Below are 27859 nucleotides of genomic sequence, written 5' to 3' on the forward strand. Positions count from 1 at the left end.
GCCTGAAGACCTGTGCAGTCATAACTGGGTCTCAGAGACAGTCTAAGAATGAATTTTCTTTCTTTTACCAAAGAAGTTCATCATATAAGCGCGTATCTTAGTTGCAGTTTTTCTGAAGCCATTTTCTCAGAGTATGCTGATGTTTTCAATGACAAGTTGGGCAAACTTCCAGTTGTGTATTCTAAGAAGTCAGTCCAGTGATCAGACTAGCAAGAGAAGTTCTGATAGCTATGCAGGATAAAGGTAAAGCTCAGTTGGATAAAATGGTGCAGCAAGGTGTAATTTGTCCAGTTACAGAACCAACTGAATGGGTGTTGTCCATGGTAGCAGCCCACAAGAAAGGCTCAGACAAAATCAGAATATGTATTGACCCAAGAGAATTGAACAAAGCATTAAAGAGACTCCATCGTCCAATGTGTACAGCTGAAGAAGGCGCAGCCCTAATACCAAATGCCACTTTTTTTCTGTCTTGGATGCAAAAAGTTCATTTTGGCAAGTGATGCTTGATTTCAAATCCTCATTACTGACTACTTTTAGTACCCCGTTTGGCAAATACAGATTCCTAAGGATGCCATTTGGAATGAATTCTGCAAGTGAAGTCTTTCAGCATGCAGTGGAGCAATTTTTTTAGGTTATCCTTGTGCCATAATGGTAGATGATTTATTGGTTGGAGGCAATGGTGAAGCAGAGCATGACAGAAACCTTAAGAGAGTTGTAGAAAGAGCATGTGAAGTGAACTTAAAGCTTAATCCTCTAAAGTTCAAATTCAGACTACCAGAAGTTACATATGTAGGTCATATAGTTAACAGTACTGGCTTGAGATCAGACCCATCCAAGCAAGCAGCTCTTCTTGAGATACTAGCACTTGATAATGTTCAAGCCATGTTTTCTTGGCATGGTCAACTATTTAGGCAAGTTTATACCAGACTTCAGTGAGTTGACAGCACCTTTGAGAGAGCTAACATGCAAAAATGTTACATGGTCTTGGTTGGAGCAGCACCAGAGAGCATTTGAAGACCTTAAGCAGAAAATTGCCACCCCATCTGTACATTAAGAAACTATAATGTGAATAAACCAGCAACTCTTTCCTGTGATGTTTCAGAATTTGGTCTTGGTGCAGTTATTTTTCAAGAAGGCAGACCGGTAGCCTATGCATCTAGAACCCTTACCCAAACTGAAATACAGTATGCTCAGATTGAGAAAGAAATTTTGGCAATAGTATTTGCATGTTTAGAGTTTCATGATTATATCTATGGTAGAGCTATTCAGATTGAAACTGATCACCAACCTCCAGTTACTATTCTAAAGACGTCTGTGCATTCAGCTCCAGCTAGATTACAAAGAATGATGCTCAAATTGCAAAAGTACAACTTCAAATGGTCTATACAAAAGGCAAACTTCTTTATCTGGCTGATACCTTATCCAGATCGCCCAGAAATACAGCGGAACAGCTTGACACAGAGAATTGTGACTCTGATGTAATGGAAGTGCATAATTCTACTACCACAAGACTTGATGAGCTGAGAGATCATACAAAGACTGATCCAATTTTGCAAAAGCTTAACCACTACATTAATGTTGGATGGCTGTCAAAGCAATCTAGTGTACTATCTGAAGTGCAAACGTATTTTCCTTACAGAGATGAGATGTTGATGGAATTATGGCATTAATTTCAAAGGATCTAAAATTGTTGCTCCTGCTTCCTTACAACATGAGTATATCCAGGTTTTGCGTCGTGGTCACCCAGGTTCTGAATCTACCAAAAGAAGGGCAAGAGAATTAGTAGTGTGGCCTTCTCCAGTAAAAGACATTGGTAAACTACTTTCTTCTTGTTCAGCATGCAATAGTGCTAAACTGCATTTGCAAAGAGAACCACTTCACCTAAGTCAAGTTCCTGAACTACCCTGATCAACAGTAGCCACTGATATATTCGAGTGGAACAATCAGCATTACTTAGTATTGATACTCTTATTCTAACTGGTTTGAGATCTATTTACTACCTCACCTAATGTCCACTGCTGTTACACTAAGCTGAAACATCTTTTCTCAGTCCATGGTAGTACACACAGTTATTTCTGACAATGACACTCAATTCGCTAGTCAGTTGTTTCAGATGTTTACAAGAGAATGGGACTTTGTACATGTTACCAGTAGTTCAGAATATCCACAATCAAATGGACTAGCTGAAAGTGCAGTACAGAGTGCAACGCAATTACATGAAAGGTCAAAGCATGACAATACCGATGTCTTTTTGAATTTATTTAATCTCAGAAATGTACCCTGTAATGATATACTTGATTCACCTGCTCAGAGACTTGTATCCAGACAACCCAGAACAACATTGCCTATTAGTTCCAGTTTGCTGAGGCCTAAAGCTAAGAACAACATAACAATTAGACCCCGATTATTCAGGAAGTGGGCTTTCCAGAAGTCCAGCTGGGATAAATTGAGCAGATTATTTCTTCATCCATTTAAAGGAGGGGAGATGGTGAGGATACAAACGGTTAAAGGTTTCGACCAGATTGGTCAAGTAACAGATATATGTACTGAGGCGAGATCCTACTTCGTAGAATCTGAGGGTGTGGAGTACAGGAGAAATTGTAGACATCATCTTCCTGTGCCAGAATCAATATCACAGCATTACAGACTTTAGATCTCAGAGCAGTCCAGACAATGTTCCTGTTGCAGAACGTGTCTTAACTTCTACTTCCATTCCTGATGATGTTCCTGACGTTGAACATTCAGCAGAGAGAGTCCAAGTTGCTAAATCTGATTTTAAATTTTGTCACACGTTTTGGTCGTATTTCCAGACCTAGTGTGAAATACACAGCCACTTGGACTTGATTGTATATATGTGTATCTAGTTCTGTATAATTGCATGACAAAGAGTTATTTGTATGGCTTGCATGTCAACTGATATTGTCAGTATTGCATAACCTGTAGCACAGTGTGTGTGCTATATCTTTAAGAAGCATTTCAAGGACTGAACGTGCATATAAATAGCAAGAATGTGCTTGCTTCAGTTTGAGTGCAGCCAGATCATGAGCCTGTATGACTGTAATATATATAAGTTTACCTAAGTTAAAGTTGAGTCTCAATCTTAATGTGTTTGTACATAATAAAGCTGCTTGAACAGAACCCACAAAGTCTCCTCTATTACATCCTGACTAGGCGAGTGACACAACCCTTGTCCAAATGGTTGTTGGATCATATACCCTTTGTTTATATGATCAGGAAACAAGTGCTACCGACTAAACCAAAAGCTCATCCTTCTAGGTCAGTGGCTATGTACACTTCTTCGCTAGAAGAAATTTGTGCAGCAGCTACATGGTCTACCTTCACAGCTTTTGCCAGTCATTACAAGCTGGGTATAATTTCTAGATCCTGAGCATCTTTTGGGGCTTCTGTCCTGAAAGGTATCCTATCATGATACAACCCAAGAAACAAGGTAGCTTGGAATTCTGTCCCATTAATTGGCTCAAAGGGTCAATTGAAATAAGATACTAAGGTTATCATAATAATGGATCCTTTTCCTCCTCATCCGTCCAGTACTTCAACCCTCCATTCAGCCCCCATCCAGATGTTACATTCAGGTGGGTTTCAAATTTTCTGTTTGGGAAAACTCAGTCTGAGGACAAGATGGCACTCAGAGCATTATGGGAGAGGATAACCTAAGAGATCAAGGTGAAGAGCAATAGCAAACGATCAGATTGGACCTGACAACTGGCTCTGGTCCCTTCGTTCATATTGGATGGAGGAGGATGAATAGGATACTTCATTGTAATAAGTACATAACTTTCGTGTGTTTCCCTAAATATGTATTTTTGCTGATTTTGATTGCCTTGATTTATGATAACTGTGCAGTGTATGGAATCACTCCGTCTTAGAAAAAGAATGTTGCATAATTAAAGGAAAACATACCCCAAGTTAAATATATAAACGGACACTTTTGATATGCATAAAACTTCTAAAAATAAATTTTTAGTTATAGCATTTAATTACTATATCCAAACTCAAGTTACTTAAAAAAGAAAAGCAAATACATTTGTATTGTAAGTACTTTGTTATTTCGCACAAAAATGTACAGAATAACTTTTATATTGTAGACGCTCTTAAAAAAATAATTAATTTTTAACAAACATATGTCAATGACTATGAAACCAAACAAGGTAATAGGATATTATGAGTATTAAAGTTGTTCACCAAGCACAACTCTACAAAATATGTATTTTAATATTTTAGTTAATAAATAGACATTAAAGATTAATTTATTAACACAAATCAATGCGATAACTCTAAAACAAAACAAGATAGCAGAATAACACGGAAATTATTTAGCATTTAGATACCTAGAAAATGAATGGCAGTTTTTACATATATATCAAGTATTTTGTGTGTAAATTGACAAAATATGAAAAAACAGTGCTCCCATATTTTAAGCAAGTTGTGGTATTGTAGAACGGTAACAGATGTAAGGTTAATATCACTGTAGAAGGTATGGTTGCAACTATCCAGAACATTGGGGCATTTCATTTACATTGAACTTTTATAAGAAAAAAGAAAGAAAGAAGGAAAACTGCATATTTTGTCCTTGCTCTTTTTCCCATAAGCATGTTGTTACAAAAAATAAATAAAGAGTAAATGCATAACTAAATATTAAGAAAGGCCCCTTTACTGAAAATGGAAACAAGGTAAACATGCTGTGTGTGGACCAGGGCTGGATATGATGCTTTCTGCTTCATGGGGCTTGCACTTCTCTAACTTACTTACATCTTTATCAGTTGGAAGATAACTTACACAAACCATTGTAGTACAAATGAAAATTGTTGGCCATTTAGTGTATTCATTATATTACAGATATGTTATATTGTGTATATATATATATCCCATGTATATGTGTATGGTAATAGTGTGTTTTCTCAGAGCAGTTTTTGGAAATTGACTTGTCCTCTTACATTAGAAGGAAATAATATGCTCGAGACAATCTTTTTTTTATTTTTTTCCCTTCCACAAATGTGCAACTCTGGAAGTTAATTCATTTGTGTGGGGTAGACTGGGAAGGTGGGATGGGTGTTTGCTTTCCTGCAAAAAGCACTTACCTCAGGCTGATTTTAATTTTGTAAATAAGGGTGGCTTTTGCTGTATTAGGTTTGTAATGTTGGGTCTACAAAAGTAGGATTCTGTCTCTCTCAGGAGAACCCCAGGTGTGTATGTGTAATACAAGTGTGTGTGTGTGTGTGTGTGTGTAAATATATAGATAGATAAATATTTATATATATATATATATATATATAAGTACATACATGTCTATAAAAATGGGCAAGGAGTACAGACCAGTTATTTTATTTATTTATTTTATTGAGATTTGTTAATCGGGTTAGTCCAACTGAGGCAGGGGCCCATTTTCAGTGGAGACCCGAGGTGAAAAGCCCCAGAAATAATGCAAGTAATTATGATATTTACAAAATATTAAAGTAGGGTCACAGAAATATAGTACAAGTCAAAAAATTGTGCACAGCAGTACAGTGCACAGGCGTTATAATAGTTAAGTACAATTTCCAAAATGTGAGAAAAGTATATAGCATAGGCCAAATAATTAAAGGGTTTAGAGAGCATTACACTAAGGAATAGAATATGAATACAGTTTGCTAGAGCAAGTACAAGGAGGAAAAAGAGTTGATAGGGAAAAGCAGATAAAATAAGAAGAGATGAGACTAGTTCCAGTGGAGGGTTGACAAAGGGCATGACCAAGTCTTCAGGACAAAAAGTTTGTTATATCACTGATTAACTTGTCGGTGTGCACAAATTAAGATCCCACTAAAGACTGAATGCTTCGCATAGTTTAATGGGCATATATAGAACAGCTATTAAATCACAGTTACAGCTTTGCTTTTACCATTGAACTGGGTCCTAAAATTAAATAAAACAATACTACTAAATACTATTTACATGGTTATCACACTCCTTTCCACACAATTGAGTTTGGAAAACAATGCAGTGGTTATGGTTGTTATTGCAGCTGTTTGTTGGCAGTAGGAATATCTCCCTTTCTAGATTTACTTTCTGTTTAATGACAAGTTTGTTGTTTTCCCCAATACTTGCATAACAAGAGTGTCACAGTATTTATAAAGGCCTTTATTGTACATGGAGTGTACTGTCTGGCAATTAGCTCACAGGACTAAAATTCTGCCTTTTTAGTTGTTAGTGAGCTGCTCCCAGTGCCAAGGGTACATGTTTTGCATCTGTCCACTTTTATTTGCTTAACATATGACCTTGACCACGTCAATCAGTCAGTGCTTTGAAGCAGTTGGAAATTTGGGCTAGGCTGCTTATTGTTCTCCTGGACTATATACCTAGTAACTGCCTATGAACTCTTTAGCGTACTGGCTATGCTTCAGAACTGGCAAAAAATAACCTTGTTGTGGCAAGATTCATATGTAAGACCCTAACCACAGCAAGCTTGTTGTAGCAGGGTTCTTACATATGAACAGATATCACTGTTCTAGCTAAGCAAACGTCACACTGCAGTCACCACAGAACTAGGTGGGAAGCCTACTACTAGTTTTAAAAGCTGTAACATATTGTCACACTAACACAAAAAACAACCAGAGAAGAACTGCACCCATTGACCTTACCTGACCCTGCTTATTTAAAATGCCCCTGATATTGATAAAATGTTTTGTCCTTCATAGAATTCAGATTTTACTCAGTACATTATGCCAGACATTTGGGTTTCAGACTTTCAGTTCTTAAAAAATGCATGTCAACACACAACCTGTTATTGTTTTAGACAAGAATAAATACACAAGCCCAGTTTTTGGCTGAAAAGGGTCAAGTTGACTACCACCTGCCTGATTAACAGTTGCAAATAAATTAAGTAATACTGCAGAAGAGTCTGGCTGAAACATATGCGTTTTGCACCAGTAAGTTATTTATTTCATCCTCGTTGACACTTGCATTTCATTATTTTGTGATATTCATCTCTTAGATGAGCAGTAGCTGTGGTTGTATTCATGTCATTTTTAGAACCACTGACCCTTGATCATAGGACATTACCCTATTTAAAGAAAGTATTTTTGAGAAAGACATGCCTTATGTAGCACCCTGTACAAATATTGTGAAATATTCAGTAAGAACATTCCAACATTTTCTATGGTAATTTACAAGTTCAGTATTTTGCAGTTTTCACTCTTGTGAGAAGTTATTTTTTATGGTTATTATCGCTTATTATCCAACCTAGGTTGCTTAAATCAATGATCTCACTTTCTGTTCAGCTGTGTCTACTGTTAGGTATTATGCCATAAATTCTAAATTTCATGTTCTGTTTTTTATTACTTGAATTACAAGTATATCATTTACCAAAATCCTTGTTATTACACTAAGTAGCTTTTTTTGCTTTTATCTTTTGTTGCAGGAGAACATAGCCTACTTTTCATATCCATTTACCTTTGAGGCGTTTTTTAAAAATGAAGTGGAATCTGAAAGTAAGTGTTTCAGCAGACCTCCAATACTTATTTCCCATTTACTTTACACCTTTCATTTTTACCTAGAGAATATCTGAAGTGCAGCAACTTACATATGCAATAAAATATTAAAATGGTAACACAGATCATCAAGGCAATGCTAATGGGTCCTTAGTATGAAAGTACTGTACAGACATGCTGCCAGCAGTAACAAATATGCTAGTCTTTACTGCTAAATGTGTCTTTCAGTTTAAAGATTGGTGTGTCCTGCTCTGGGATCTTATACAATGTAATCTTTGATAGAAGCTCCTATGAGGAAGTACCGGGCCTTGAGATCACTTAGTAATTTTCTGCCATTTGAACAAGTTGCATGGTCTGAACTGTATGTCTGCTGTGTTTTGTTTGCTTAGCAAAGAACTTCCATTTAGACTTATGAAATTTGACCTGTCCCTTACTGACCATTAGCCATCCTCATGGCTACTCATTGGGTCCATTCATTCCGCCTTGGGGAAAGGCCTATAGGCCATTTGTTCCATGGGGGTGAGGGTTAATTGCATCAAGAGTGGTACCATCATCAGAGAGGGGAATGGATATTTTGCATATAGCTGTAACTCTTCCTTTTCATTGGCATCTGTGGGTTCCACTAGTGCTGCAAGTAAGAATGCATGCTTGCAATCACATATAGTAGTCCACAGTTTAGACATTGTGGTCCTACAAGGCTCTGACTGCAAGTATCACCAGTGCCTTCCGTCACCTGGATGGTTGAGATAGCTTCAGCTGCTCACTCACATCTACGTTACCCAGCTTCTCCACCAGTGCCTCTAATCGGACACTTTGTCAAAGCCAGGGCTTTAGTCCTGTACACCATTGAGCTTGGGCCTGTATTATTTTTATTGTTTGTGTTTGTCCTGCCTGAAAATGACTAGACAAGGGCCCTGATATTTCAGCCTGTTTTTAAATGAGAGACCATGTTTGCTTATTAACTGGCACTGTTTAGGAACATCTTAATGACAGGAAGAAACAAGTTTGTGGCAGCTCTGCTTACCATTTTTAGCGATAAAGAAAATTGTTTTAAGGTCATCTTTGGGACCACAGATAAGTCCTCTTATTTACTAATGGTAAATTCATATACTTTTTCTTTGCAACACAATGGTTCGTCTTTGTGTCTTTTCTGCACCTCTTCGTCTAAAAGCTTTGTTTTTTTACTGGAATTTGGGAATACCTTGCTTGGTCCAGGCTCATCTTTTCCCCACTCAGGAAAGATTGTTACTTTCCCAGTGCCTGCTCAGGTTTTGAGAGTCACTTCAAGTTCCATCAGGCTTTATACCTCTGAACTTGCATTGGGGTGACCTTATCATCATTTCTTGTAATTTCTCGCCTTTTTTTTTTTTTTTTTTTCAACAGGGGTTGTCAGACACTATTGTCAGCAGAGAATGTCTAATAACCTGCCTGTAGTTCTTCTGCTTTCTTTAGTTTTGTTCAGAACTTTTAGTGAAGGTCTTTATCAGTAATTCTCGTAATACCTGTCAAAACTTATTGTCAGTAGACTGGTTTTCAGCAGTGGGCATTGTGTGTGTGTGTGTGTGTGTGTGTGTGTGTGTGTGTGTGTGTGTGTGTTTGTATAAAACTTAGTGCACCTTCTGGTTGACTAGCACTTTGCATCCCTGTAGGAGTCTTTAGCTGTGGGATAACTGCCTTTTTCATAGTACCAATTGTGCAGGAGGAGACTGAGTTCCCCTTATATTTTGGTCACACTCTTCTCTGTATTAAAACACCCTTAGGAAGGGAAGGACTCGTAAGGGCTTTGATCTAGGCAAACCCTAAGGGTTTTTATGAAACCCCTTAATTTCAAAAACATTGCAGTTGGTTTTCTTCCTGTGATGCCTTTCCTGATGAAGGTTTTTATCTAACCCACTAAATATGCATGTACCAGCAGGGAGACCCTTTCTTCAAGAAAACTCTCTTTCTTACCTAGCATCCATTTCTTATACTGCTGTCTTTAGACAGCACAGGCAATGTAAAAAGTTTCTTAATATGTTTATTATTTAAATATATTGGCCTTGGAAAAAGAGGGTTGTCATCTTCTATGTATGATTACCTCTTGGCTGTTTATTGCTTATGGTAGGAAATAAGGTTTTTCTGGCTAGATACACACATAGTGCTCACTGAAGTTGGATACCTCATTTTAATTTCTCAGTCAAGTGAGAAACCAAGCAGCCAATTAAATTAGTTTGTTTGACTCTTTGTTTGATGATTCAGTGTACCAGTACAGGTGTGGGGGCATCCCAGTCTTAAGGGGCAAGTTGGACAGATGTTAAGCAGAGGTTAGAATAGAAGATGAAAGAGGGACAGCAGGACATGGCCAATTGCTGACAACCACAAGGGACAAAAAAAATCCTATATGCCAATATAAATTTGTAATTGAAGTTGTGTTGTTACAAGTTTGTTTACTTGTGTTAATATTTAACAAAGTTTATAAGTCAGTCACAATATTTGATTGGGCACTTTACCTATTTCAAGTTAATTTTGTACTTTAAGGAGAAGGAAGAAAAAGGAATGAAAAGTGTGAGATTCGAATTGTTACAGTATGGTGAACTTTTAACCATATGCAAAATCTGTGTTTAAGATAAGTATTTATGAAGAGGCACCACCCTATAGCATTGTTTTACAGAATACATTTTGAATAATTATTTGGAATTCAGTATAAAAAAAAATGTAAAATTGTATGTTTAGACAAGTATGTGTACTTAATTTGTTTACAAACAGAAGTTTGCACTACTGTTCAGTATGAGCAGTAGATGTCACATATAAATAGGCATCCTGCAAATATATTACTGAACTTGTATTGTTATAAGCTCAGTTTCACTTGTGTTATTATAATTACTGAATCTGAAAAGTATAATACTGTGGTTGTAAATTTGCTGCCATACGGTGCTAATCAGTAGCATAATACATAGGACCAAATAGTTGTACCTGTTCTTGGAGATTTGTCATGGAGTAATTTATATCACCATATAATTCAAGTAGTATAACGTGCATAGGTACATAGGATTGTTACAGGTATGAATTCATGTTTCAGACAGTTGAGTAAGAAGTGACATTCTCAAATGTTATGTGCTGGCCAAATGGCTAATAGCTATAAAATGATTTAATGTTGAATGTTGCTTGTAAAGATAAGATAAAGGTGGCAGACTAACTTTTTTGGATTGTTAAAGTGATGGAAATTAACTAAGTGGCTGTGTTGCAATTTAACCTCAATGTTTGATTAGATAAATCTTTTGGACCTACATGTGTACAGTTAAAAATGTAATAATTATAAGAGTCACATATACAAAGATTTGCAATGTTTAGCATGTCAGTTGAAGAATTAACATTAGGGAATGAATGAATGACTCATGAAACTGAATAGGTGATGTTCATAACTCTGAATGTGTAGATTTAATGTATAGTTTTATGTTTATGTTAAAAAGTGATACACTCTTCCGTTTTTATGTTGTAGAAACTGATACAGTTATCAGTGCTAATAAGAGTTGCAGCAGATACAAATATTTTTTGAGGAATGAAAGTTGGGTCCTAATGTAATGTGTGGGCATGAAGGATTAGGTATGATAGAGTTGAGTATGCAGACTGCATTTTATAAAGCGATATGAGGCACCAATTGGAGATTGCTTTCTCAGGAGGGTGACTTAATGTTGAGCTTGATTAAGCCTGACCATTTGATTGGCTTATGAATTACTGTTGAAAACTGGAATTAATACCAGACATGCTCATCATGTTTTGTGTGGCAACATAGGATGACTTTATGAATTTCATATTAAAAAGTAACCTTTAAATGAATGAACAGTGGCTTCTTTGCTGTCCATTGGTGAAACCAGTAGGTGGAGAAGGTAATATTCTAGTCAAAACAGACATGTATGTGACTGGTGAAGCATACTGAAAGACTGCAATGATACTGTAGTATGTATCAGTCATGAAAGGCCTACAGTACATGCACAGGGGCCAAAGTTCTCAGGGTTGCTCTTAAAAATAATATTATTGAAGTTAATTTAAGTATGTGAAGGGAAATATGAGAGACTTGGGCAGTGGATAGAATAATGTGAGAACAGGGGAAGAGTAACAGATCTGAGTTATATGACAAAGTGAGGAGCAACTTGGATAGGTGACATGGGTAGATTCAGTCATATATTGTAAAATAGGAATGTCATGGCCAATTTCTGCTTTTTAACTGACTTATGTTATTTGGGTAAATGGCTGGGGCAGTCAGCATAAGGTGAAGAATGATGGTAAAAAAATTTAGTTAGAAGGGATATAAATGAAAAAAGATAGAGTGTAATATGAGTAAGTGAAGAGTTTAAGAAAGGGTTGGGACCATTAGATTAAGAGAAAGTAGACACATATCTTCACCCTGGAAAAACTGAATGGGATGTAGAATAACAATAAAATTGTGTTGTTTACTGATGCAGTCCCCTCTGTTGACGAGTTACAGATTCCTTGGAGAAGGCAGAGTTATGTTTATCACTTAGCAAAAGTAGTAGCACTGCAGTTTCGAGATGAATGTTGCTGTAATATAGAAATAAGAATGTTGTGTGAATAGACCCAGAGCATTATGTTTTTTGTAAATAATGCTGGAGGTTTGTGTGACATTGTGAGGTATTGCCTGCTGTACCAGGAGAAGTAAGACAGTGCATGTGTGGCATATGGCAGCATGCCTGGTTGAAATTTTTTAAATAATCTTATGTCATTTGACTGTCACATTGACTTATACAGATGCTTGTATTAAAATGCATTTGTAAAAGCTGCTTATGTTAAAAATGCTGCGGCAGAATCTTAACAGAATGTGTATTGTGTCAGAGTAGATGTGATATCATTCTGTAACCAGCTGAAGGACGGAAGCCACAGTTTGTTGTTTGCTATTGTTTTTCTTTGGAATCTGATATAGAAGATCTATAACAGTTATCACAGTTGTTAGTCATTCAGCTGTTAGTTGTGCAGTTAATTCAATGTGTAGTATCTAATTTTGCTTTGTGGAAGTGAGCATTACAACAGAACATCTTACCTTGCGATACTAAATGAGTTAACTAGGGACACTTTCTCTCTAGTTCAGTTAAGAAAAGTGCAGTGAGATTAGTTTAGTATTTCTTTTTTTTTTGCTTCTGTGAGATTCTGTCCAACTGTGTTATTTTTACATTTCCTGTGACTGAAAACTCTGTTTATTGTAACTCAATATTATGTATTCTCCTGGTTTCTATTTTGTTCTCCATTATTAAATATTTTTATACCTTTTCATTGTGGTTGGTCTGTTAGAAAATACTTTTAATATCTTGAGAGTACTTGTGCTTATTTTAGTGACATTGTGGCCACTCCAATAAGCCTTACTGCTTCGGTCACACACTAGCATTTATATCATTATGAATTTGACACAGTATAATTGGTTACCCTTTGTAAGAGCCTTAGAGTATCGGACTGGTGGCAGCAATATACTGTGTAGTCTGGAGAGAGGGGACACCGCTGGTGAATCTGTCAGCCTTTCCTAGGTGTGTGTGTGTGTGTGTGTGTGTGTGTGTAATCAGATTTTCAAGTGTGTGTGTCCGATACCTGGAACTCAGACACAGTGCTCCAAAGTGAGTCTTCTTTGGGATCAGCAGAGACAGAGAGTCCAGTCCTAGTGGAGCGTGTTCTGTGGTGCTCTTGAGGGAAATTGCACTTAATGCAGAGAGCATTTGAAATGTTGTGTAAATCTGTTCCTGTTTTTGTTTTTAGTGACCGCTTCTCACTGGTATCAGTGTTGAGGATTGAAGCTCTTTGATTACTGGTCTGGTGTAAAGAGGGGGCATCACAGTTTGTATCAGTAGAAGTAAAGATGTTGTTTTCAAGTAATAGTAGTACTAATAATAATGTTTTCCTCTTTTTCTGAAACAAGATATGCTTACACCTTTGTAAGTCATAGCTGGGATTTGGCAAGGAAGTTGTCTCTTATTTTGGGATTCTTTCCCATCTTGTTTCTAGCTAATGGACAACAGGAGACCACAGATATTCTTTTAAAGTTGTACCTATTTGTCATGGACAAAATATTGATGCAGAAAAGGACTTTTCCTTTAGACTTCTCCTGAATATTTCTTGACAGTTTCCTGCATACCAACAGCAGTTTTTTTAGTAGTGATGGAGAAGGGAATGGTTTCTCCTTCCCGTTTTATTAGTAGAGTTATGCAGTAGTGATTGGCTGGTCACATGTATGAGAACAAGTTTTAACTTGAACTGTTACTGTTTTTCCTCCAACTTCGGTTGTCCTAGCTCTAGGGAGTATTGCAGGCAAAATTTTATGTGGTAATTTCTGCAGTCATGCTTTCATTGTTGTGGAAAGTAGGCCCAACCAGATCATGACTTTTGTTGTCTCTTCTTTCCAATCTCCAGCATGTTTGTTTATTTTACTTATTTGTTAATTGAGGTAGAGCACTGATCTACATGGACCTTTTTAGACTCTGCACAGGAGTATTGTCTGGTTAAGAGACTTGCTTTCTTCACACAGTAGGTGGATAGAGTCAAATCTTGGACAGCAGCAGATAATTAGCACCTTATAGCCTTAGTCTTCTGAGCTGCCAGACATAAGATGGGAGATCAGAGGTCATGTCAGGAAATACTCTGTGGATTATGGTATGTTGTGGAGATGGTTGTGTGTACCTTCTCCATTCTGTCAATCAGAAGAGGAGGCATGCAGCTTGGTCTCATGAGGTAAGTTCTTCAAAATTATGTACATGTATTATGAAATTTTGAAATCCAGTTGGGGAAGAACGTTTTGCTTTGGAGCCTTCCTTGAATTGTCCTTGATGATGTCTCTTATTTGCAAGTGCTTAGGATAATGGTCTTTTTTTCTGACTATAACTGTGCACTGTTTCTCTCCTTAGTATAACAGACCCACCTCCTCCCCATATCAATTTTTATCATAGCTTTTGTTGTCAGTGTTGAAAGTTGTACTTTTATGTTGGAGAAAAGGTTCTTGTCCTAAGATTAAACGCACAAACTCATGCTTCACTGGTGAGGCTGCTCAGCAGTACAGGGAAGTGCCGTGATTACAAAATGGGTTCCATTTTCACTTTTGAAGATAATTTTATACATGTTCTTATCTTTTCATTCTCTTTTGCAGAGTTTTTGTTAGACCTGCTTAAGATTACATTGAGGGCTCTGTCCTGCCCTTTGATAAAAGTCTATCCGTTTTGATGGTTTGGGAGTGTTTTTGGATGAGAAAATCATCTTAGTCTTGGCCTGTATGGCAGCCACCTCTCTTGCATAGGTCTTCATACAGGTCTTCCAGGGAAGTCTCTCAGTTCAGTGGAACTTATCTTGGCTGCCCTGATTATTAATTCTTATCTTCTGTAGCAAGAGAGAATTTAAAAGCCCATTCTTGTCAACGGTTTTGATGCAGGGTTTATCTAGCTTTTTCTTTTCAACATTCTAGCCTATTTCTCTTAGATGAATCTGTCTTAGAGGAGTTTTTATATGTATATATTTATTTATATTTGTTTACACTGATCAGTATTGACCAGTTTCAGGCTCAGTCCCTTGAAATACAAAATATTTCACAAACATAAAATACAGAAATATAAACAATAACAGAACAGGTCACATCAATTTCAGAGAAAAAAAAAACTGTGTGCGCGCATTCCAGTGAACGAGCACAGTGCAATGTACAGTCAAGTAAAGTGTAATATATAATATATACATTAGATTCTAAAGTGAGTCTATCTTAATTGAATTGTGAAAGAGATGAGACTCAGAATGGAGGTAGGCTAGGTGATATGTCCTGTGTCAAAGCAGGAGTATCTGGCTTTTTGAGTTACATTCTGAATTTGGAGTAAGTGTTTATTTCCTTAATGTCAATGGGGAGAGCTTGCCATAGAGTAGGCACCTGAGTGGAGAAAGCATGTGCAGTGCTATGTAGTTTGATTCTAGGGGTAATGAGAGTTGGTGTGACTTGCGAGTAGTGTCTCAGGTTGTATAAAGAGATTTTTTCGTGAAGTTTGGCTACAAGGGGAGTAAATGTGTGGAGCTGGATCCTAAAAGTAGGTTAGATGTTTGTTTTGTAGGTAGCCATTTGGCTTTTTCTAGGGTGATACAGTGATGTGATGCTTACATAGAGGTGAGTTTGTAATGAATTGGCAGATGATGTTAGCGATAGTCTGGAATCTTGGAGGGAGAGGCAAAAATCTGGAGCCCATATTCAAGTTGAGAAAGGAGAACTCATTTGCCAATGACTGCTCTGGCTGGTTGGGAAAAAACAGGGGTGATCTTCTTAGCCTAGAAGAGGAGAGAGTTTATTTTGGCTGTCAATTTGTCTATGTGGAAATGGAAGCTTAGTGACTGATCAAGCCACATTCCTAGGTATTTGAAGGAGGATGTTGTCTGTATGGAATGGTTGTGTAGATCAAAGATAGAGTCAGGTGCTTGGTCAATTTTCTGTGGAGTTTCAGAAAGCATAGTTTTGATCTTGGTGGGACTGAGAAGTAGTTTGTGGTTTATGAGCTGTCAGTCGAGCTCATGTTGATCTGACTGCAGTTGACATTTAATGTTGGTGTAAGAGTGACTTGATCAGTAAATGACCATGTCCCTAGCATAGAGAATAAGTGGGAAATGGGGGAAGTTGCAAGGAAGTTTGTTAATTAATATGGAGAAGAGGAGGGGGGGCAATAATTAATCTTTGTGGTACACCTTTGGTAATCAATGCAGATTCTGATTGGGAGAATCCTCTTTTAACTCTGAAGCGTCTGTCAGTAAGCAAGTTTTAAACTGAGTGACGTATAGACTGATATCAGTTTCAGTTAGTATATTTTGGAGATGACAGTGGTCATTGAGTTATCAGGCATATAAATAGGGCATCTGTTAGCAGGCCACTATCAAGAGTTTAGTAGGACATAGTTAGTCAAGAACCAAAGTGCTGTCGTAGTGCCGGGCCAAAATCCATATTGTTTGGAGGAGAACAGGTGGTACCGCTGGATATAGAGGGAGAGGTGGGTGCAGACTACCTTTTCAAGAGGTTTGCCAAGAATTGGGAAGATGGATATTGGACAGAAGTGAGAAGTATCTTTTGGGCTGGTTTGCTTTGGGAGGGGTTTAATAAGAACAGTTTTCCAAATCTGTGGCATGATGTTTTGTCAGAGACATAGCTTATATGTATGGATGAGAGGAAGACAGTTGTTCTGTGCAGTGATATATGAATCAGAGGTTTATGTTGTCAGATCCAGGAGAGTGCCATTGGAAATATTTTCAAGTAGAATAGAGACTTCTGTGGGATATATGCATTTGAAGTGGAAGAGAGGAATGAGAGGAGAGGTGGTGGGGGGCAATGAATGATTGGTGGGAGGTATGGAGTTTATTGATGGGAGATTGCTAAATTCTTTAAGCAAAATCTTCTGGAGAAAGTTTTGCTGCACCACATTAAATTGTGTTTTTAGACTGGGTATCATGGGGAGGTTTCTTCCTGTGTAAGTATGTTAACTTCTTTCCATAATTATTTGGGGGAATGTACGAGGATAATTTGTTTTTGGAGATTTCTTTTGTGCCTTCTGATGGACTTCTTAGCTAGGTTATGCAAGACTATATAAAGGAAGGGCGGTTGTCAGTTATGGGGTGGAGGACAGAGTCTGTTTCCATTTTTGCCATGCTTCATCCCTAAGAGACAAAAGATGCTCAGTGGATAGCCATTCAGTTGTGGTGGGTTATAAAGCCTGCAAATAAGTGGGAAGAATTTGTCTTACAGTTAGGATAAAAAGTTGGTTAAACTTACTGCTGTATTAGGGTCCTGTAAGGAGTGTGTGTGATTCAGTGAGGAAGAGTCCTGTGAGACTTGAAAGCTTTGTGTTTTATTTCATTTTATTAAAGGATTTTGAGATGTTTGCACTGTTGTTTTTCTTATGTTTTTCCTATTGTTTTACAGCAGTATATTTGGCTACCAGACCATTTTTGTTCTTGTTTTTGCTAGGAAAGTACTCATGTCAGATGAAGGAGGGCCATGAAAGAGAAAATTTAAGTCACCTAGAGTGATTGTTATTATCAGGTCTCCACTGCTGCTATTGAGTTTGGGTCCCAGTGGAGTAATCTTTCTGTTTACACCAAGTAGATCTCTCTCCCCCCTTTTCAGATAATTTATTTGAAAATCAAGACAGTTGTGTTGGAAGTAGCATTCTACGTCACTTACAAGGCAATATCCCATGTACCTTGCAAACTCACAGGCCAGTTACTAGTGGGAAGGGGTTTTAGTGAATCAAAATTATATCCTTTCTTATAATACATGAAGATTTCCTTGCATGCTGTCTAGATGTTACCTGTTAGAGGCTTCAGTCTTTGTGCTAGAAGTCATCTCCACTGGTGTTGCCATCTTGGTCCTCTGAATGCAAGATCCTGTTTTCAACAGGTCTAATGGTGGTTTTACTAAATGAAGGATCCCTTTCCTTAAAAGAAAATTTTATTTATGCTTTCCCGTCATATGTTATCTGCAGTGTGCTTAATTAACCGGGTGGCCAAAACTGTTTTCTCTCTTGTCTTTCTCAACCCCATTAAGGGTTTATCCCCTTAGCTCTAGCATCTGAGTAAGATGCTCCCTGACTACTCTGTCCTTATCAAAATGGCTGTATTAGAATGGGGGTATCTTGAGTCACCCATCCGTCTGGCCTTTGTTGAACTGGATTTAACTTACCTGAACAAATCAAAAACAGAAACAGTACCAACGAGCCAAGGAGCACTAATGAATTAGCGTTCTTTATTTTAACGTTCTTTATTTGATGATAAGCGTTTTCGCCTCCGCTAGGCAGAAGCTTCCTCAGAAAAGCAACCAAGAAAAAACAAAAAGCGCCAGTTTTAAAACAATAATGGCATGATGTCACTTCCTTGGATACAATGTAACCAAGTTGCTTAACAAGAAAAAATATTCACTTTTATAAGAATAACAATGGTATACAACTTACTAACTATAATAAGTAAAACTATAAGACATTTAAAATATGTAAAAATGTGTAAAAATATAAAAAAGCACATGTCTTCCATTAATACAATAAATGAGATTGCACTAAAGCACTACTTTCGTGAGCCATAAATACCAATTCGAAGTAAACATTCCTACAATTATCTATTTCATCTCATGTAACTTTTATATCTTAAAACAGAGGAAATGTTACAATACTCGTTTAAACCAGGATATGAATAAGCGTCCAAACCAATTTGCCACTCTAGCTCCCTAATCTCTAAAAACAAGGACTGGGGGCCACCTCTAACCCCCGTAGTAACATGTTCAATCCCCATAAATTGGAAACTGTGCCCCATGTTGTTCAAAATATGTTTAGATAGGGCATTGTCAGTTTTTTTATTTTTTATGGCATAGCAATGTTGATAAATTCGATCACTAAGCTTACGGTCAGTTTTCCCTATGTAGAAAATGTCTGTGAATTAGACTTTAGACATTTCTTTGAGAGCACAAAATGGTTTGACCATCAGAGTAATATTTCATACGATCAAATGATGGCTTTGAACAACTTGTGTGGGTTATCGGTTAGGGTAATGAAACCTGATAAAGGAGGGGGTTTGGTCATTTTTGATAAAACTGAGTATAATAGGAGAATGTATTTAGTATTGGACTCTGCGGCTTATGAATGTTCTTCTCTCAATGAGATGGTGGGGTCCTATAACAGAATTAGGGGTTATTTTAGGGACTTGTTCATTGATGGTATGATTGACATCGATACATATAATTTCATCAACATCTCATCACCTAAAGTCCCTGTGATGTTCGGGATCCCTAAAATACATAAAGATCTTGTGGACCCACCAATGAGGGCTTTGGTTGATGGAAGATGTGCCATCACACACCCATGCTCTAGGGTTATTGATGGGATTATTTCCAAATATTTGAAACAGGTCCCTGAAATATGTAAGGACTCTTGGTCGTTTCTTAAAACCATCAACGGCATCAAATTCGACCCTTCTCTTAACTTTCTGACGATCGATGTGGTCGATTTCTATACATCTATACCGCATCAGGAAGCGGTGGAATGGGTCGAACTGATGCTGTTGAGCCTTAATGCTACTAAGGAAGAAATAGCCATTGTCACTCAGCTTTTGGATATAATACTAACTTCAAATTTCTTTCTTTTTGATAATCAGTACTACCTCCAAAAACAGGGTATCGCCATGGGGTCCCCTTGTGGGGGGAGTGTGGCGAATTTGTTTGTTGCCCATTGGGAGAACATTTTTGAAGGTTAATCCAATGTTTAAGAACATTGTCAAATATTACACGCGCTTTTTAGATGACGTGTTCATCTTGGTGGATGGCAATGAAAGTGATGTAGTGGACCTGATCGAATTTATGAACGGGTCTACTGGTTTTTTAAAATTCACTTACCATTTTTCTACAACTGAAATCGAATATCTAGATGTGAGATTGGTCAAGGATTTGGTCAATAACCGTTTCCTGTCATGTATTCACAGGAAACCAACTTATTGTAATGCCTTCCTACATTATTCTAGTAACCATCCGCCAAAACAAAAAAGATCAATTGTCAAAGGACAATTGGTCAGAGCTGTGCGTATGTGTAGTACACTTGAAGCCTTCAACTTAGAGTGTGCTTTTCTTAAAGACATGTTCTTTAATAGGGGTTACCCTGTTTGGTTGATAGATGACCTGATTGAGGAGGTTACCCTGAAAAGAGAAAATGGTTTTTATAAACCACTACCCTCAAATAATGGATATGGACTCACCCAATTAGAGGATACACCAACTGGGGACGCACTGGATGAAGGCCTGGGGGTTGGTTTGAACACCATTGCTACCTCACCGGTGGTTGAGTTCACGGTCAGTTTTATTATGACATATTCTAGACATGCAGGCGACTTATGGGCTATCATTAAAAAGAATTGGTACTTTATTTATAATAATCCCATATTACTTCAAAAATTGGGGTTATATCCCTCTGTTGTTTATAGAAGAGCAAATAACCTGAAGGAATTACTGCAAAGATGTAAGTCACCTCCTCAGTTTAGTAGGCAGGTTGGTACAGCACCTTGTGGATTCTGCAACAGATGTAAATTCTTAAAGCTAGGCAGTTCCTTTACCATTAGGGATAGGAAATACACTATTAATTCTAAAATTAATTGCAATACAAAATCTGTTGTGTATGCTGCCTTTTGCGTCTGTTGCCCTTGTTTCTACATAGGGAAAACTGACCGTAAGCTTAGTGATCGAATTTATCAACATTGCTATGCCATAAAAAATAAAAAAAACTGATAATGCCCTATCTAAACATATTTTGAACAACATGGGGCATAGTTTCCAATTTATGGGGATTGAACATGTTACTACGGGGGTTAGAGGTGGCCCCCTGTCCTTGTTTTTAGAGATTAGGGAGCTAGAGTGGCAAATTGGTTTGGACGCTTATTCATATCCTGGTTTAAACGAGTATTGTAACATTTCCTCTATTTTAAGATATAAAAGTTACATGAGATGAAATAGATAATTGTAGGAATGTTTACTTCGAATTGGTATTTATGGCTCACGAAAGTAGTGCTTTAGTGCAATCTCATTTATTGCATTAATGGAAGACATGTGCTTTTTTATATTTTTACACATTTTTACATATTTTAAATGTCTTATAGTTTTACTTATTATAGTTAGTAAGTTGTATACCATTGTTATTCTTATAAAAGTGAATATTTTTTCTTGTTAAGCAACTTGGTTACATTGTATCCAAGGAAGTGACATCATGCCATTATTGTTTTAAAACTGGCGCTTTTTGTTTTTTCTTGGTTGCTTTTCTGAGGAAGCTTCTGCATAGCGGAGGCGAAAACGCTTATCAAATAAAGAACGTTAAAATAAAGAACGCTAATTCATTAGTGCTCCTTGGCTCGTTGGTACTGTTTCTGTTTTTGTAGCAGTATCTTTATTTGTTGTTTTTTACCTGAACAAATCAGTGAAACATAAAAGTTCAGGATGGTCACGATTCAGTCCATTCTTCCCGTTCTACAGAAGGACAACTGGATGTGTTTGATGGACCTGAAGGATGCGTACTGTCACATCAAAATGAACAGATCCTCCAGAAGGTACTCCGTTTCAGGCAGGGAACCAGTCACTACCAATTTTGTGTGATTCCATTTGATCTCACCACAGCCCCCAGGGTTGTCGCTTGTCTAGTCAGGAGGTGATAGACGAGACTTCATGGGTTCAGTTCAAGCAGGTTTATTATGTACAAATACATTAGGATTTAGGCTTAATAACTTTAACTTAGATAAACTTGCATACAAACAAGCTATTACATTCATACATGCTCACTGTCTGGCTGCACTCACAAAATGGCACTGAAGCTAGTACGTGCTGTTTATATGCATGTTCAGTCCTTGAAATGCTTCTTAAAGATACAGCACGCATACTGTATTCTACATCGTCCCTCTTTGAAAAATAAGTCATGCAATGTTGACGACATTGTTTGACATGCAATCAGTGCAAATAATTCTTTGTCATGCAGTTATACAGAACTAAATACATATAGACAATTATGTCCAGGTTGCTGTGTATTTCACACTAGGTCTGGAAGTACGACCAAATCATGTGACATAAACATTAGAATTGGGTCTAGCAACTGGGACTGTCTCTGCTAAATGTTCAACTTTAGGGACATCAGGAACATCATCAGGAATGGAAGTAGAAGTCAAGACATGTTCTGCAACAGGAACATTGTCTGGATTGCTCTGAGATCTAGAGTCTGTATCACAGGAACAGTGCTGCGATATCGATTCTGATACAGGAAAAAGATGTCTGCAATTTCTCCTGTACTCCACACCCTCAAATACTATGAAGTAGGATCTCAGCTCTGTACGTATACCTGTTACTTGACCAATGTGGTCAAGACCTTTCGCCATTTGTATCCTCACTGTCTCTCCTTCTTTCACTGGATGGAGAAATCTGCTCGATTTATCATAACCGGACTTCTGGAACGAATGCTTTCTGAATAGTTGAGCTCTAACTGTCCTGTTTTTCTTAGCTTTAGGCCCCAATAAACTGGAAATGATAGGCAATGTTGTCCTGGTTTGCCTAGATAGCAAAGTATATCATCGCAGGATATGTTTCTGAGATTAATTCAAAAAGGCATTGGTATTGTTACGCTTTGACCTCTCAAGTAATTGCTTTGCACTATGCACTGCACGTTCAGCTAGTCCATTTGACTGTGGATATTCTTGACTACTAGTAACATGTGTAAAGTCCCATTCTTTTGCATATTTCTGAAACAACTGATTGGTAAATTGAGTACCATTGTCAGAAATAACTTTGTGAGGACTACCATGGACTGAGAAATGATGTTTTAATTTAGTAATAACAGCAGTGGACATTAGGTTGGGTAGTAAATCAATCTCTACCAATACTAAGGAATGCTGATTTATTCCACTCAAATATATCATTGGTTACTGTTGACCAAGGTAGTTCTGGAACTTGACTTAGCTGAAGTGGTTCTCTCTGCAAATGTGGTTTGTACTATTGTATACTGAATAAGAAGAAAGTACTTTATCAATGTCTTTTGCTTGAGAAGACCAAAATATAAGTCCTCTCACCCTTCTTTTGGTAGATTCAGAACCTGGGTGACCACGATGCAAAATATGGATATATTCATGTTGTAAGGAAGCAGGAACAACAATTTTAGGACCTTTGAAAATAATGACATCTTCCATCAACATCTCATCTCTGTAAGGAAACTAAGTTTGCACTTCAGGTGGTACACTAGATTGCTTTGATGGCTATCCAACTTTAATGTAGTGGCTCAGCTTCTTCAAAATTGGAGCAGTCTTTTTATGATCTCTCAGGTTATCAAGTCTCGAGGAAGAAATAGTACACACTTCCATGACGTCAAAGCCAAAATTCTCTTCATGAAGCTGTTCCATTGTGTTTCTGGGCAATCTGGATAAGGTATCAGTCAAAGAAGTTTACTTTTTGTATAGACCATTTTGAAGTTGCACTTTTACAATTTGAGCATCATTCTTTTTAATCTCACTAGAGCTGAATGCATAGGCTTCTTTAAAAAATATAACTAGAGGTTGGTGATCAGTCTCAATCTGAATAGCCTGACCATAAATATAATCATGAAACTTTGAACATGCAAATACTATTTCCAAATGTTCTTTCTCAATTTGAGCATATTGCATTTCAGTTTGGGTAAGAGTTTTTGATGCATAGTCTACTGGTCTGTTTTCTTGAAGAAAGACTGTGCCAAGACCAAATTTTGAAGCATCACAGGAAAGAGTTACTGGTTTATTGACATCATAGCATCTTAATGTAGGTGGGGTGGTAGTTTTCTGATTAAGGTCTTTAAATGCTTTCTTGTGCTGTTCCAACCAAGACCATGTAACATTTTTGCGCATCAGCTCTCTCAAAGGTGCTGTCAACTCACTGAAGTCTGGTATAAACTTGCCTAAATAGTTGACCATACCAAGAAAACATTGTTGAGCTTGAACATTATCTGGGGCTGGCATCTCAAGAATGACTGCTTGCTTGGACGGGTCTGGTTGCAAGCCAGTGCTGGTAAATAAATGACCTACATATGTAATTTCAGGTAGTCTGAATTTGCACTTCAGAGGCTTAAGCTTCAAGTTCACTTCACATGCTCTGTCTAGAACTCTTAAGGTTTCCTTCATGCTCTTCTTCACCATTGCCTCCAACCAATAAATCATCTACTATTATGGCACAAGGATAACCTGAAAAAAAACTTGCTCCATTACACTCTGAAAGACTTCATTTGCAGAATTTATTCCAAATGGCATCCTGAGGAATCTGTATATGCCAAATGAGGTACTGAAAGTAGCCAGTAATGAGGATTTGCGATCAAGCATCACTTGTCAAAATGAACTTTTTTCATCTAAGACCGAAAAAAACAGTAGCATTCAGTATTAGGCCTGTGACTAACTCGACTGTACGCATTGGATGATGCAGTCTCTTTAATGCTTTGTTCAAATCACTTGGGTCAATACCTATACTGATTTTGTCTGAGTCTTTTTTATGGGCTGCTACCATGGACGCCACCCATTCAGTTGGTTCTCTCACTGGACAAATTCCACCTTGCTGCACCAATTTGTCCTGAGGTTTAACTCTGTCCTGCATAGCTTTGGGAACTTTTCTTGCTGGTCTGACCACTGGACTGACCTCTGGGTCTAACTTCATAGAATACACAACTGGGCCCAACTTGTCATCAAAAACATCAGCATACTCTAAGAAAATGGCTTCAGTAAAATTGTAACTAAGAGATGTGCTTATATGGTGAACTTCTTTGGTAAAAGAAAACAAATTCATTCTCAAACTGTGTCTGAGATCCAGTAATGACTGCACAGTTCTTCAGACTACATAGAATAACAAGCTGTGACAGTTCGTAGCCAAATAACATCAAATCACTACTGAGCCTTCGCTTTGAATTTTTTCACCTCAATAAGAAACAAGTTTTGCATTACTAACCACATTGAGTTGTTCATTAGCTCTCACCTTAGCAAAAGTATCTGCTGACAACATTACACTTTGAAACAGTGTCTTCTTTAAGCTCAGTGGATTTACCATTGTTCTGGACAGTACAAAATGCTTCATTTTTTGCCAACAAATTCACTGCATCAGCCTTTTCACCAACCACTGATGCATCATCTATGTAGAAAGTAGAATTGCAGCTCTCTGTGTGATCAACTTGCTTTTTTGAGTGAGCCTTCTTTATAACTGTGTAAGGTTTACTTTAATTTGCAAACATTTTGAAAATGATTCAATTTTTTTATACTTGTGGCATTGCTGACCAAATGCTAAGCATTTCTCTGTTTAAAACTCATGATTGGCACCACAATTGCAACAGTTAACAATAAAGCTGGATTTGGGTTTTGTTGACTCATGCTCATACTGCAGTGAAGCATGCTCCTTTCTTAGAACTTACTGGAAAGCTATGTGGTTTCTCTGGTGAACCAGCAGGGGCTTTGGCTGCCATGACCTTAGACCTGCTTTTGCTTGCCACCTGTTGCATGCTGTCTACATTTGCTCTGGAGCCTGCTGAAACCATGCTATCATTTGCAAGCATACTCGTGTGCCTTTCTGTAACTTCATGGATTTGACAAATCTCAGTAGGTTTACTCAGTGCTAAATCACTGTCATGAAGCAAATTCTTTCTCACAGCAGCACTATTAGTACCACACGCAAGCCTGTCCTTTATCAACTCATCTTTTAAGTCACCAAACCAACACATTTTAGATTGTTTGTCAGGTCAGTTATATAAGTTGCAAGTTTGCCAAGTTTCTGATCTCTTGTGTAAAACAAATGCCTCTCTAATGTAATATTTTTCTAGGGGTTGCACATTTCCCTGAATTTGCACTTCAAACACTTGGGGTCTTCCCGTGATTCAACCTGTAAAACATTATGACGGTTTTCACCTTCTCCCTCATATACTGCTGGTGCATGCACAAATGAATGCTCTCTTTCAATGGCATCTGACCCAGCTAGGTTTAGCAAAATGAATGTCATGGTGCATGCATCTTTGTCAGAGTAAGCTGCTTATATAAAAATATTGTACTGTTGCTCCAGTATTCTCCAATTATCTTCAATATTCTGATCAAACACAAGTGGTGATGGCTTTCGAAATCCATCTGCCATATTAACACATACCAGTGAAGGCTTTTGCAAATATGCATTAACATGCACAAATATACATATGCCAGAAATTTATGCCAGTATTTGTAACTATGCCCGATAGCGCAACAAGCCTCTGAATAACTGAACTTTGTGAAATAAGTCTCTCAGGCACTGTAATACTCCTGAAATCACTGTACTGTAAGAAATCACTTCTTATCAATGTAAGAAACATTTCAAAATAACTGCACTGTGCGAATGAACTGGGCAGAAGAAGCTTAGAGTAACAAACATTTCGAAGTAATTGTACTTTGCGATACAAACAGTACACAGCAGACTGACACTTCCCCAGAATGGCTGTACTTTGTTTCTTTTACTGTAAAGAGTTATTTAGCAATCTGTAATGGTGACATTTTGCAAATAGACACACCCAGTATAAAAATACTTTTTGAAATGGCTGTATTTTGACTGCACTTTGCACACAAACTCTTTGGAATAAATGCACAGTAATAAGCACACACTGTAAGCACTTTTACAAACTTTGAGATACTTTGCATGTTTTTTGGCAAAGTACTGAGTTATTCAGTTGCATTGCTTTATTTATGCTTATTGTGCCCTTTTTATATTCATTTTGCTCATTTAATCCATTTTCATGCCCTTTGTACTTTTCTTGTGCTTGTTTTGCTTTAAACATACTCATTTTGCAATTCTGAGGTAATTCCAAATCCCTTCTGTACTTTTCTGACAACAGTCTTATCAAATATCTTAATTTTAAACATTTTGTTGAATTAATAAACCTTTTGTGCCTCTCGCTGGTTTAATAATGCAGTTTGTACCCATGCAATGCTCCATTTTATTTATTTATTTTTTTATATATAAAATAAACTGTTGCAAGTTTTCATTATCTTCGGTTCTTTTCTGTCTCTATTTGTGCTTGTTTCTCTCGATTTACCTTCACTGTTAACTCTGCACCTCATAGCTCTGAGTATCAGTCTCTGGAATCCCGGTTCTGACACCATGTCGCTTCTCCTGTCAGGATGTAATAGACGAGACTTTGTGGGTTCTTTTCAAGCATCTTTATTATATACAAACACATCAGGATTGAGCCTTAATAACTTTAACTTAGATAAACTTGTATACAAACAAGCTATTCTATTCATACATGCTCACTCTCTAGCTGCACTCACAAAATGGCACAGAATCAAGCAAGTACTGACTATTTATATGCACTTTCATTCCTTGAAACAATTCTTAAAGCTACAGCACGCATACAGTCTTCTACAAGGGTGTTCAACAAATGCATAGCAGTGGTTGCAGCTCACCTCAGACTGCAGGGATTCCACATGTTTCCTTACCTGTATGACTGGCTCCTAGTCACACTATCCAGACATCTACTGGTTCAGGCCAGAGGTTTTTTTCTTGCAACTGACCCCAACTTTAGGGAGCATCAGAAATCTTCAAAAGTCAGAATTGCAACCTGTGGAAATGATAGATTTTATAGGAGCCCACTTTGATACAAACAAAATCCTGGCCTATATTCCACCAGACAGGATTCTCTCACTATGGGCACATATCAGGCAAATACTAGCCGTGCCAGTTCCTCCAGCAAATCTTGTCCTCAGGGCTCTGGGTTCTATGGCTGCAGCAATAGCTTTGCTACCAACAGCTTGCTTACATATGAGAGTCCTGCAATAGACGTTGTCAGTCCAGTAGTCCCTTCTGCATCATCCCCTCAGTCATCCTGTAAGACACTCTTGAGTGTGAAGAAATTGTCTTTGGAGGT

At 37.5% G+C, this 27859-nt stretch overlaps 1 protein-coding gene across 1 annotated transcript in view; it reads left to right on the forward strand.

Annotated features, from left to right (window-relative positions):
• Positions 1-27859, forward strand: part of MKS1 (MKS transition zone complex subunit 1) — a 1448767-nt gene that overhangs the window by 999313 nt on the left and 421595 nt on the right. The window contains exon 13 of the mRNA XM_044054835.1: positions 7415-7484. Within this exon, the coding sequence (XP_043910770.1) occupies positions 7415-7484 (70 nt within the window). The remainder of the gene's footprint in view (positions 1-7414; positions 7485-27859) is intronic.

Source organism: Protopterus annectens, chromosome 13.part0, assembly GCF_019279795.1.
Source record: "Protopterus annectens isolate FY-2018-M chromosome 13.part0, PAN1.0, whole genome shotgun sequence".
Classification (NCBI taxonomy): domain Eukaryota; kingdom Metazoa; phylum Chordata; order Ceratodontiformes; family Protopteridae; genus Protopterus; species Protopterus annectens.